The sequence below is a fragment of the Mastigoproctus giganteus genome, chromosome 11, assembly GCF_048544385.1.
Source record: "Mastigoproctus giganteus isolate SK-2022 chromosome 11, ASM4854438v1, whole genome shotgun sequence".
Taxonomy (NCBI): Eukaryota; Metazoa; Arthropoda; class Arachnida; order Uropygi; family Thelyphonidae; genus Mastigoproctus; species Mastigoproctus giganteus.
The window spans coordinates 173718867-173733012 of record NC_143585.1 but is presented as its reverse complement, the minus strand read 5'-3'; the positions used below and the strand labels follow the sequence as shown (position 1 = coordinate 173733012).

The 14146-nt window shown below is 40.5% G+C and overlaps 1 protein-coding gene across 2 annotated transcripts in view; it reads left to right on the top strand.

The window, feature by feature from the left end:
* LOC150078580 (voltage-dependent calcium channel subunit alpha-2/delta-3-like) overlaps positions 1-14146 on the top strand; it is a 1140037-nt gene that overhangs the window by 938026 nt on the left and 187865 nt on the right. For both annotated transcript variants that reach the window (XM_090384275.1, XM_090384274.1), the window contains one exon: positions 4427-4489. In XM_090384275.1, coding sequence (XP_090240401.1) covers positions 4427-4489 — 63 coding nt within the window. The remainder of the gene's footprint in view (positions 1-4426; positions 4490-14146) is intronic.

Genomic DNA, 14146 nt, shown 5'->3' with positions numbered 1-14146 from the left:
ATAATTGATCTATAGCTTGCTCTTAATAGGTCAAGACCTAGTGCTGCTGGATCTGATGGAGTTCATTATTCCATGTTAAAAGAGCTGAGCGAAGAGTCACTTCACATGTTACTTCTTCTGTATAACCGAATTTTACAGAAAATGCTTTCCCTGATACCAGGATACATACATATGTCATAGAATTATTAAAACCTGGCAAAGATTCAATGAATCCACGCCATTATCGACCTATTGCCCTCACCAGGGGCAAAATAATGGAAAGAATGATAAACGCTCGTCTCACCTGGTTGCTGAGCAAATATAACCTTAACATTTCATCACAGTGTGGATTTTGTTATGGGCAGATCCACTTTAGACCTCTTGATTCAAATGGAAAACCAGATTTGCAATGCTTTTGTAAGGAAGGAACATTTGGCTACAGTTTATTTAGATATTGAGAAAGCTTTTGACACAGCTTGGCGATATGGAATTCTCCGTGATCTGTACACATAATCTTCAGAGGCAGTATGCCAAATTTATACTGAACTTTCTGAAGCAGCAGTCTTTCCAGGTCCACATTGAACCCCCCCCCTCTCTCTCTCTTCTCTCTCTCTCTCTCTCTCTCTCTCTCTCTCTCTCTCTCTCTCTCTCTCTCTCTCTCTCTCCAGATATTAGATGATTTTAGTATGTCTTGTCACTCCCATAACAGGGTCCTGAGCTGGCTGGATATAATCATTCTTTTCTTTCTTGGTGATTCTCTTCTACTTCTGATGTTTGTTCTAATTCAAAAATTTTTTTGGCTGGTACAGCTTGTTTGTTTGTTTGTTATTTGGTTTTTAGGAGCATTAGCAACTAAGGCCATATTGCTCCGGGATATGTGGTGGTCATTCCCTGAATGACCTTTCCGCAACCTCCGTATTTGGTGTTGACGGGCTCGAACCCCGGTCTAATCAAGAAGCGTGTGTTATGCCCTGTTGCTCCTTCCCACCTGGCTACGGAGGCGCCCTCTGGTACAGCAAAAGCCTCAGGCTTCCTTAAACCATATGGCTGATAATAATAATAAACAACATAGGCAGCAAACAATGCTGTTTGCATATCTTCTGAGAAAACTGTCGCAGTTCATTTCTATAGAAGACAATCTCCATCATGATACAGTTCTAAAGTTGGGCAACTATGAGATACCTGCTGTGCCTGCTATCCGATTTCTTGGCTTAACCTCAGATAAAATATTGGCATTTCTTGATCATATCAAAAACTTAGAACCACCTGTTTCAAGAAATTAAATATTTTGAGTGTATTATCAGTTACATCATGGGGTGCTGACTGTCATACACTTGTTCATTTATATCATGCTCTCATAAGATAAACTTATGGATCTCCAGTTTACAACTCTGCTGAACCCAGCATCTTGAGGGCTTTGGACTCTATATATAATACTAATAGATAGGTGCAATATGGCCAAAGTTGCTTTTGCACCAAAAAATTGTGCCAAGCAACCAACTAACCACCTGCCCTTGCACTGTTGAGCCCAAAGAAACAACAAAAATAACAATGTTCAACTTCAATTTCTACTTTTCAGTCTACCTGCCTAATTTATCTATATTAGGCAAGTGTAAGTGTTTTCAGTGTCTAATGGCACAAGGGGTTTCCCCCATCTCCGCGTTGCTTTTATTGTGGATGTACCAGTTCACTGGGAAGGCCAGAGATTTAAAAGTGTATGGATTATGGAAGTGTGGTGTTTTGTACCATTGTTCCTCTGGCCATTTAGCCGCTGGACCTCTTCTGAGGCCCAACGTTGCCCCACTTACGCCCCGTGGAGGCAGACCAGGTACCCGATATTCTTTAGTTCACTCTGGCAGGTCCTGCCACCTAATTTCCTGAGATTTCAGTGGTTAGGACCTTAAAAAAATAAATAAATAAAAAAATAAAAAAAATTTTTTTTTTTTTACACATATATGTATAGATATATGTGTAATATCTCTTGATTGCGTAGGGTGATGTCGCTTGAATAAGGATAAACCGAAATATGGGCGTAAGTTAATTTGCATTCATTGAATTTATGTGTGTGAGGGAATTCGCTTGTGTAAAGATAGGGGGGGAATGAAGACTGGGGGGTTAAAGCAGGAAGGATAAGGCCAATAGAGTAGGAGGCCTCAATTTGGTGTCAGCAGGGCATGCCCATGCCCTGCCAGAAGGAAGAATGGGGTGGTGTGGAGGGGAGGAAACAGTATGACTGTCTCCTCCCCCCTGCCGGGGTGGGATAGAAAGGGCCAGACAAGGGAGCCGGCACAGGTCGCCAATATGGCGTGTGTGCAACCTGGCTGCAGAGTGGTGGCTAGGCCAGCAGGTTCAGGACAGCATCACATCACTGGCCCCACCAGGAGGTACATCCAGGGACAAGGTCTCTACTGACTTTTTCACAGATCGGTTGAATGCCGGCGTTGGTAATGGGATCAAGGTCTCATCCAGTTTGGTTGTGGTCATGGTCCTTCTATTTCCATTTTGGGTGGTCATTGTTGGTATGTGGTCCCTTTCACTGTTTTTTCTGTTATCTGGGCGTCGATGCAGTGTTTTCACTCCTGCATATGGTGATTGTCACATTCTAGGGTAGTTCGTTGGGTAAATTACATGCGCCGTCGGTCTAGTTGACAGGGTGTCCGTGTTTGATTGTGATGTTCGTGGGAGCAAAGTCCTGTCCGATATCATGGTACTTTGATCTTTCTGGTACAGTTGACAAAGTAATGGCACTCATGAGAGCAGAGTCCCGTCCGATGAGTTGTAGTTGTAGTCAGGCCCTGCATCAAGCCTGGGGAGGTTGGGTCATTGCCCTTAGCCGGGTAAACAGCTCATGTGCAAAGCACGAGAGGGCCTTGTAGTGCTCCTCCTCATGTAATATAAGGTGCTCCCGTTCCTTCGGATTAAAGCGTATCTTTGTGATGAAATGACATCTGATGTCCTCAAAGAGGGGACAATCGTGCATTAGGTGTGACCATGTTTGGTTTTCTCCGCAGTGGCATAATGGGGAATCCTTGATGCCGAAAGTTGACAGCTTGGCATTAAAAGAGCCATGCCCTGTTAGAAGAAAGGTGGTGTACAGCCCCGGTGAGAACCAGTTTGGCTGTTCGGGATACACTCGGGTAATGTCCGGGATGAACTTCCAGGTTATCTCACCTTTAGTTGAGTCCGCCCATCGGGACTGCCAGGTTTGTTGAAGATATTTGGTTAGTCGTTTCTTTTCTGCGTTGCTGTTGTTGGTCGGGTCTGTGGTGAAGCCAATGCAAGTTACACTGTTCCCTCTTGATAGTTGATATAGCATGCCACAGCAGACAATCTCCAGGTCCAAGGGTAGGAGCCCCACAAGGGCCTGCAGTGCATGTGAGCTGACCGTGCAGCATGCTCTGGAGACGGTGAGTAAGATGCTGTGCTGTATTGTTTCTAGCTTTCTTTTATTGACTGCGGTGGTTACTTTTTTAAACCAGATCCCTGCTGCATAGCTGATGGCTGGAATGAAGAAAGCCTTGTAAAAGAGGATCAGGGTTCTTTTCCTTTTCCTATATTAGGCAAATGGGATGATAGGCTTTTGGGAAGTAATAAATTAGATGTTATTTAAATTAAATTTATTCATATCTGTAGAACAAACATGTCATACGCCATGCTATTCAAAGAATAACATACTTATGAAATGGAAGGACTTCACAAGTGTAAAGTTCAGAATTTATTTATGAAGCATAAAAGTTATACATTTCTTGGATGTTTTCTCTCTTCTACATCTTCAGTGATTGCAGTTTTGCCATTACACCATCACAAAAAAACATCAAAAGACAGGCCCCACCATAGCCAGGTGGGCAGGAGCAGCAGTGTGTATCACACGCTTCTTGATATAGACCGGGTTTCGAGCCCGTGCCCACCAAATACGGAGGATGCGGAAAGATCAGGGAATGACCACCGCATATCCCCAGAGCAATATGGCCTTAGTTGCTAATGCTCCTAAAAACCGAATAACAAACAATCAAAAGACAAAACTAACAAACTGTTGGTACTTTTGGTGTTGTATGATGGTAAAAGCAACATTATAATCTCCTATGATACAGAGGATAAAACTGCAAATGTGTGACTTTTAGACTATATTAGTAATAAATAGATTCTAAACTTTACTCAGGCAAAGTCCTTTCATTTAAAATATTTTGATAAAGATAACTTGTGCAACCTGCTATTCAAACATTATATTAGTCAAAGAACAAGTTTACAAAAAAATTGGAGCAAATTAGTTTCACCTAGAAATAAAAACAAATAATCAATTCTTAAAAATGTTATTTTTGAACATTTTACTGTATTATTCTAATTGCATTTTTGTTCTACTAAATAATAAAATAATAATTTATTGCAGTTGTATTTATTAAATTGTTGAAAAACTAATTTCTATCTTATTTTTATTTTTTGAACGCAGGAACTTGATTGTTATTTGTTGGACAACAATGGTTTCATTGTTGTTTCAGAATATCATGAATATGTAAGTAACGTTTATTCATACTGATAATCTTTGAATAGAATTTTTATTTTATTTTAAAATTTAATAAATCATATTTTCTTCCAAATAAATAAAAGTTCAATTGCATGTTGCACTTTGCTGGTAAAGAAAGTTGTTTATGTAACAGTTTGATATCACCATCCAAAATGTCTGGACCAGCAGGAAAAATATATAATAACCTCATTTAGAGAAGAAAAACATGTTTTATATTTATCTTAGTACCTTCTTCTTCTTTTGATGTCGTCTCCTATTGGAGGTTGGCGATCACCACACTGTACTTCTCTGTCTTGAGTGAGATGAAATACTAGCCATGGTAATTATTCTTGGGAAATGTAGCGTAGTAGTTTCCCCTTGCTTTCTGCACCGCAGTACTTCAGCTGTATCTGTTGGTTCGACTATACCTGAAGTAATCCACATGAAGTCCGGAATATATATATACATAAGTATTATTCAATTAGCTTTGCACTATTTTTTTTTTTTTTTTTTTTTTTTAATCTTCAGTGAAGTGGCACTATTATCCCTCTTCCCCTCTCAATCACCAGCTAATAATGTCCAATATATTAATGATTTTTGAATATTCTTAAACATATTTTCATGGTGGTTTGCATAGACTTAGTCCCAATGAAAAATTTTAATTTATAGCCAGATAAAATGTTAAATATTTACGCTATGTAACATAGGCAAACAATCAGGTATACTAAGCACACCTTAGTATACCTGCACAGAATTTGCAATTAATTACAGATTTCACTTCTGTTTGTATACCTGCACAGAATTTGCAATTAATTACAGATTTCACTTCTGTTTCGAAAGAAAGTGTATTATAAATATTCATGGGGGGGGGGGGAACCTCTTCTTCTTGCTCAGAATAATCACCCGAGAGGGCATGAATTCAAATTGAGGAAAGACAGATGTAGGATAGATGTGTGGAAATTTTCCTTTCGCCAGTAGGTAGTTGGTTGGTGGAACAGACTTCCATCACATGTTGTTGAAGTTGATAGCCTAAACAAATTTAAGGCTCAGCTGGACAGGTATTTCAAACGAATGGAGGGATGAAATGGAAGTGTATTTCCCAGGGTATGTCTGCCAGGGGCAAAGGTTGATGACGTTGTAGAGCAGATATCATCTTTTAAGGGCACAAAAGGTGATATAGTTGTACACGTTGGCACTAATGATATCAAGAGTAGGAGACCGGCAGAATTTCTTAACAAGTACAGGTCACTGTTGAAAAAAAGCCGTGAAATAGGGTTGAATTTGAAAGTGTCTGCAATTCTGCCCAGACACGATAGGAGGGAGTATATGATGAGAGCCTTGTCGATCAATTCGGCCCTGGAAAGATTGTGCAAGGCTCAAGGGGTAGAATTTTTTTCAGCCTGGTCTGTACTTGTTAACAGGAGAGATTGCTTCTACAGGGATGGCATACACTTAAATAGAAAGGGTGCAAGAATATTTGCTGATGCTATCGAGGCAGTGTTAGGTGGGTCAGAAAACTGCTAGCTTGGGGGGAGACAAAGACGAATAGATTAACAGTAGCCATTGGCAGAGGTGAAAGAGATTCTTGCACTGCTTCTATTGGAATGAGCAGAAGCCTGAAAAACAAGATGCAGGATATTTCAGAGACTGCTGGGAGTCATTGCGGTACAAGTAAACACATGGGTTATGTTAGGGTAGCTAAGAATAGAAACAGGTGCATGTATACTTGCGTATACACCAATGCTAGGATTTAGTAAATAAATTTGATGAATTTGAGGTATTGCCCAAAACATCAAAGGCAGATATTGTTCGGATATTAGAGACGTGGTGTCACACAGATATAAGGAATGCAGAACTGGAATTTGGGGAGTACAACGTCTACAGAAAGGATAGACTGGATAGGAAGGGAGGAGGGGTTATGCTATTAGTTAAGAAATACATAAAATCCAAGGAAGTGAAGCCAGTGGACATCGCTGGACAGTGCAGTGTTGAGTCAGTTTGGTGTGACGTAAGCATTGGGAGATCAAAATTGAGAGTAGGAGTGTGCTATAGGCCTAATGACTCTGATGAGTATAATAAGAAACTGTACAGGGAAATAGAGTGGGCCAGTAAATCAGAGAGTCTTATAATGGGAGATTTTAATTTCCCAGATATTGACTGGAATTTGAGGGCTGGTCACTCACACACTAGCAAGGCTTTTGTGGATTTATTGGATGATTGTTTTCTACATCAGCATGTTCGGGAGGCAAGTAGAGGGAGGAATACTCTTGATTTGATTATCAGCAGTGATTCTTCATGCATTAAGAATCTGCAGATAAATGAACCACTAGGTGGCAGTGATCACAGTGTGCTGAAGTGGGATTTACTCAAAGAGGTAACTACCATTAGGGGTAAAGGGAAGGGTTATTGCTTTTGTAAAGGCGACTACGATGGACTGAGTCAGTATTTAAATTCTATACAGTGGGACCAACTGATGATGTTACCAACAGCAAATGCAAAATGGGAAGCACTCAAAGAACTTATCTTGGAAGCTACTAGGCTTTACATACCAACTAAGAAATATTGTTCAAGGTTTAGGCCTAAATGGATGTCAGATGAACTGATGAGGCATATGGCAGAGAAGAAACATGCATGGGATACATACAAATTAATGGGTGACACAGAAGCCTATGATAGATACAAGTTGATCTCTAACAAAGTTACAAAGGAGGTTAGGCAGGCGAAGGCAGATTACGAGAAATCTTTGGCAAGGGATGCAAAGAAAAACAGCAAAGAGTTCTTTACTTATGTAAACTCTAGAAGGAAGGGGATGAATCAGATTGGTCCACTTGATATCGATGGGTCAACTGTTGATGATCCTGCTCAGGTAGCTAACAAACTAAATGAATATTTTGCATCGACATTCACACATGAGGAGTTATTTAGCGAGGGGAAAGCCAGAGGTGTATTCAACTCTAGCAGTAAGCTAGAGAATCTTGTAATAACTGAGAGTAAAGTGGAGGAGAAATTGTTGAAGAGAAACACAAGAAAAGCACCTGGGGTGGATGGGATCTATTCAGTTATATTAAAGGAGGCAGCAGAGGAAGTAAGCAAACTCTTAGCCATAATTATGAGAGCTTCCTTGAACTCAGGGGAGGTACCCACAGACTGGAGATGTGCAAATGTGACCCCAATTCACAAAGGAGGATCAAAGGCTGACACAAGTAATTATAGACCTGTGAGTTTAACTTCTGTTCCAGGAAAATTAATGGAGGCACTAGTTAAAGAAGCACTGCAGGATCATCTAGACAAGACTTCAGTTACAGCTTGGACACAGCATGCTTTTGTTAAGGGAAGGCCTTGCCTGACCAATTTGTTTGGATACTATGATGCAGTCACAAAAGAATTGGATGCAGGGAATAACTTTGATATTATATACTTGGATCTTAGAAAGGCTTTTGATACTGTTGCACATGGAAGACTGCTGCACAAATTGGAGCAGTGTGACATTGGAGGCAAATTGCTGCTGTGGATAAAGGGGTGGCTGAGGGGGAGAAGACAGAGAGTGGTAATCAATGGACACTGCTCGTCGTGGACTAATGTTATTAGTGGAGTCCCTCAGGGCTCAGTGTTGGGTCCATTATTGTTTTCTGTATTCATAAATGATATTAATGATGGTATATCAAGCTTAATGTCGAAGTTTGCAGACGATACAAAGGTTGGCAGGGTTGTCAAGGACACTACTGACACTGTGCTGCTGCAACAGGATCTGGAAAGGTTGAGCAGATGGGCTGAGAGGTGGCAAATTAAGTTTAACATTGACAAATGTAAAGTACTACACATGGGAAACAGCAACCCCAGAGCAACGTATCAACTCTGTGGTACTACACTGACAGTGGTAGGGAATGAAAGGGACCTGGGGGTGGTTGTGCAGGAAGATATGAAGTTCTCTGAGCAGTGCAAATGGGCTGCAAGAGTAGCTCATAGTGTATTGTCAATGATATATAGGAATTTTTCTAGCAGGGATAAGGAGGTGATTATTCTCGGTTTCTTGCATCATATGCCTCTACTAATGCTAATCTGCCCAAATTTTCTAGATCCTGTTGTAGTAGCACACTGCCATTACTGTCATTAACAACCCTGCCAACTGTATCATCTGCAAACTTCGACACTAAGCCTGATATACCATCATCAATATCATTGATAAATATACAAAACAACAGTGGACCGTACCCTGTGGGACCCCACTAATAACATTAGTTCACAATGACCATCACCCATTGGTAACCACCCTTTGTCTTCTCCCACTCAACTATCCTTTTATCCATTGTAGCAACTTACCCTTAATACCATTCTGCTCCAATTTGTACAATAGTCTTCCATGCGCAACAGTGTCAAAAGCTTTTTTTTTTTGCATCCAGTTCCTTTGTAACCACATCATAATATGCTATCAAATTTGTCAGACAAGACTTTCCCTTAACAAACCCATGCTGTGTCTGAATTATCGCTGCAGTCTTGTCTAGATGATCCTGCAATGAATCTTTAACCAATGACTCCATTATTTTACTCGGAACAGAAGTTAAACAAACTGGTCTGTAATTACTCGTGTCACCCTTCAATCCCCTTTTGTAAACTGGGGATACCTTTGCACAACTACAGTCCGTTGGGGCCTCCCCTGAGTCCAAGGATGCTCTCATAATTATGGCTAAGGGTTTGATTAGTTGCCTTGCCGCCTCCTTTAATATAACTGGATATATCCAATCCACCCCACGTGCCTTTCTTATGTTTAACTTCAACAGTTTCTCCTCCACTTTGCTCTCAGTTATTACAAAATCATTAAGCACCCTGCTACAATTTGATAACCTTCTGCCATTTTCAAACCTTAAAAACTCCTCATTTGTGAATGTAGATGCAAAATACTCATTCAGTTTGTTTGCTATCTGAGCAGGATCATCAACAGTCGAACCATCGATATCAAGTGGACCAATCAGATTCAACCCCTTCCTTTTAGAGTTTATATTAGAAAAGAAATCTTTGCTGTTTTTCTTAGCATCTTTTGCGAAAGATTTCTCGTAATCTGCCTTCGCCTGCCTAACCTCCTTTGTGACCTGATTACAGACTAGCATATATCTGCTACAGGCTTCTGAGTCGGTTGATAATTTATATGCAGCCCATGCATTTTTCTTCTCTGTCACGAGTCTCATTAGTTCATTTGATAACCATTTAGGCCTAAACCATATTTCTTAATAGGCATGAAACGTTTAGTAGTTTCCACGATTAATTCCTTGAATGCTTCCCACTTAGAATTTACTGTTGATAACCTTGTCAGTTGATCCCACTCTACAGAACTTAAAAACTGTCTGAGACCACTGTACTCACATTTACAGAAGCAAAAACCCTTTCCTTTACCCCTGATGGTAATTATATCTTTAAGTAAATCCCACATCAGTACACTGTGATCACTGCTGATAACCGGATCAAGAGTATTACCCTCTCTGGTTGCCTCTCTAACATGTTGCTGCAGAAAACAATCATCCAATAAATCCACAAAAGTCTTACTAGTGTGTGAGTGACCAACCCACAAGTTCCAGTGAATATCTGGGAAGTTAAAAATCCCCCATTATAAGACATTCTGATTTATTAGCCCATTCTATTTCTCTATTTGAGTACAATTGTTCATTGTACTCATTCGAGTCATTAGGCCTATAACACACTCCTACTCTTATTTTTGCTTTCGCAGTGCTTATGTCACGCCAAACTGTCAGCCTTTGATCCTCCTTTGTAAATTGGGGTCATAGATGGGCTGAGTAGTGGCAACTGAGGTTTGACCTTTACAAGTGCAGGGTGCTGCATATGGGTGGAGGTAAGCCAGGAGAGGGGTGCCAGCTGTGTGGTGCTGCACTTAAGGTGGTGGAAGATGAGAAAGACCTGGGAGTGGTTGTGCGGTCGGATATGGGGTTTTCTGAGCGGTGCAGACAGGTTGCCGGGGCAGGTCATGGAGTTTTGTCAATGATATATAGGAATTTTGCTAGCAAGGAAAAGGAGGTGATTGTCCCTCTGTATAAGGCAATGGTCAGGCCACGCCTTGAGTACTGCGTACAGGTCTGGAGCCCTCATTTTAGGAAGGATGTAGATTTGCTTGAACGTGTACAGAGAAGAGCAACAAGATTGGTGAAGGGAATGAAGGATCCTCTTACCAAGAGAGGCTTAAGTTCTGCAAATTGCAGTGGCTGAAGACTAGGCACCTGCGCGGTGATCTGTTTGAGGTGTATAAGGCCTTGAATGGGTTGAGCATGCTGAATTCTGATGGGATCGTTCCACTTGTTCAGATTACGAACCTAAGGGAGCATAAATTCAAATTAAGAAAAGACAGATGTAGAATAGATGTGCGGAAATTTGCTTTTAGCCAGCAGGTGGTTAATTGCTGCAACAAACTTCCATTAAAAGGTTAAATAAATCTAAGGAGGAACTGGACAGGCATTTGGAGGGAATGGCACGATTTTTTTTTTTTTTTCTTGCCTGATGCTGCATAAGCTCATACACTTGCTTTCTTGCATCACATGCCACTACTACTACTACTATTCCCTTGTATAAGGCAATGGTCAGGCCACACCTAGAGTACTGTATACAGTTCTGGAGGCCTCATTTCAAGAAGGATGTAGAGCTGCTGGAACAAGTACAGAGAAGGGCAACAAGATTAGTGAATGGAACAAAGGGGTGCTCTTACAAAGAAAGGCTTAAGTTTTGAAAATTACAGTGTCTGGAGACTAGGCACCAGCGAGGTGATCTGATAGAGGTGTATAAAGCCTTGAATGGTTTGAGCATGCTCAATGCTGATGGGATTTTTCATCCCTCTCAGAATAATCACCTGAGAGGGCATAAATTCAAATTGAGGAAAGACAGATGTAGGGTAGACGTGCGGAAATTTGCCTTTAGCCAGCGGGTGGTTGGTTGGTGGAACAGACTTCCATCCCTTGTCGTTGAAGTTGATAGCCTAAATAAGTTTAAGGCCCAGCTGGACAGGTATTTTGAACAAACAGAGGGGTGAACTGGAAGTGGTTTTTTTTTTTTTTTTTTTTTTTTTTGGCTGATGCCATAAGCTTGCTTTCTTGCATCAAATTAGCATTAGCATTAGCATTAGCATTAGCATTAGTAGAGGCATTTGATGCAAGAAAGCAAGCTTATGCAGCATCAGCCAAAAAAAAAAAAAAAAAAAAAACCCACTTCCACTTCACCCCTCTGTTCGTTCAAAATACCTGTCCAGCTGAGCATTAAACTTATTTAGGCTATCAACCTCCACCACAAGGGATGGCAGTCTGTTCCACCAACCGACCACCCGCTGGCTAAAGGCAAATTTCCGCACGTCTATCCTACATCTGTCTTTCCTCAATTTGAATTTATGCCCTCTCAGGTGATTTTTCTGAGCTAGAGGAAGAATCCCATCAGCATTGAGCATGCTTAAACCATTCAAGGCTTTATACACCTCTATCAGATCACCTCGCTGGTGCCTAGTCTCCAGACACTGTAATTTGCAAAACTTAAGCCTTTCCTCGTAAGAGCACCCCTTTGTTCCATTCACTAATCTTGTTGCCCTTCTCTGTACTCGTTCCAGCAGCTCTACATCCTTCTTGAAATGAGGCCTCCAGACCTGTATACAGTACTCTAGGTGTGGCCTGACCATTGCCTTATACAATGGAATAATCACCTCCTTGTCCCTGCTGGAAAAATTCCTGTATATCATTGACAATACTCCATGAGCTACTCTTGCAGCCCGTCTGCACTGCTCAGAGAACTTCATATCTGCCTGCACAATCACCCCCAAGTCCCTTTCATTCTCTACCACTGTCAGTGTAGTACCACAGAGTTGATACGTTGCCCTGGGGTTGCTGTTTCCCATGTGTAGTACTTTACATTTGTCAATGTTAAACTTCATTTGCCACCTCTCAGCCCATCTGCTCAACCTTTCCAGATCCTGTTGCAGCAGTGTAGTGTCAGTAGTGTCCTTGACAACCCTGCCAACCAAATGCCTCTACTAATGCTAATGCTAAAAATTTATTGTGTTAACTGTGTTTGAAGTGATTTAAAATGTCTGAAGGATATATGTGAAATCACGAATCTGGTTATGGAAAAAGAAAAGCTTTGGGTAAAATGAAAAATTCATTGCTGTAATATAAATGTTCCAAACCACTCCTGCAATAAGCCTGCTCTTTCTCAATCTGAAGATTTCAGTGATGGCATTCATAGGCCTACCTCTAGACCTACCAACGAATGAACAAATAAAGGTAAAATTGATATAGAATTAGAATCAGACCAGGTAGATTCTATAGTGTCAGCATCGAAAACTGATGTAATTGCAAATAAAGATGAATCGAAGCCTGTGAATGACATAAGTACCTAAAAAACATCTGTTACTTTTTCACTATCATAAATTTCAGTACTGATCCAGCTAAATGGAAAATAAATGCTGATCTCATTCATCACATTGCTCAAAATGTTCTGTCTCAGAATTTAGACAGCACCTCTGTGGGCAGGAGCAGCAGTGCTTAGCACACGCTTCTTGATTAGACTGGGATTCAAGCCCATGGCCACCAAATACGGAGGATGCGGAAAGGTCAGGGAATGACCACCGCATATCCCCGGAGCAATATGGCCTTAGTTGCTAATGCTCCTAAAAACCAAATAACAAACAACAGAATTTAGACTGCAATTTGAAATCAACTTCTAAAAAATTGTGTGTGTGTGTGTGTGTGTGTGTGTGTGTGTGTGTGTGTGTGTGTGTGTGTGTGTGTGTGTGTGTGTGTGTGTGTGTGTGTGTGTTATTTAAAGACAGATTTAATGAGATATGTAATCAATTTCAAACTGGATTTGACAACTGGAAAAATGCACATGCATTTCACTTCTAAATCTAATATTTTGCAGTTTCAAAAGTCTACCCGGAATGACACAAAATTGCAAATCTAGAAGGAAAAAGCAACTAAATACTGGACTGAAGTTTCAAGAAAAGTAGTTGCTGTAGTAAAATTTTTGGAAGAAAGAGGTATAGCTTTTCCTGGTGATAATGATCAACACAGTAATCCTAACAATGGCAACTTCCTCGGGGGTATTGACCTATCTGAGTTTGATCCTTTTCTAAAAGAGCATATAAGAAAATATGGAAATCCAGGAAGTGGAAATCTTTCGTATCTGTCTTAACCACATGTCTTACCTGTCGTAATTCTTCATATGAAGAATTAATAAATTCTTCATATGAAGAATTACGACAGGTAAGAAATTAATAAATTTATTAGGGTTAAAAGTGTTCGCACACATCACATCTGAAATTAAAGAAGCCAAATATTATGGCATCAGTGTTGATTCAACTCCTGAAATAAGTCACACAGATCAGTTGTCGGTCATTATTTATTGTGCATCAAAAGGTGGCAAAGTACGTGAGGGTTTCTTGATGTTTGTTCCCATTGAAAAGCATGATGCAAAATATCTTTTTGACATGGTAGCATCTGTTCTTGATAAACATGGAATAGATATAGCAAATTACAGATCTCAGTCATATGATAATGCTTCTAATATGAATAAAATGTATTTTGGAGTCCAAGCCAGATTCAAGTCAAAAACGTAGCAGTATGGGTTCCATGTTCTTCACACAGTCTTAATTTAGTAGGGACCACATCCTGAGAAAGCTGTTTGACT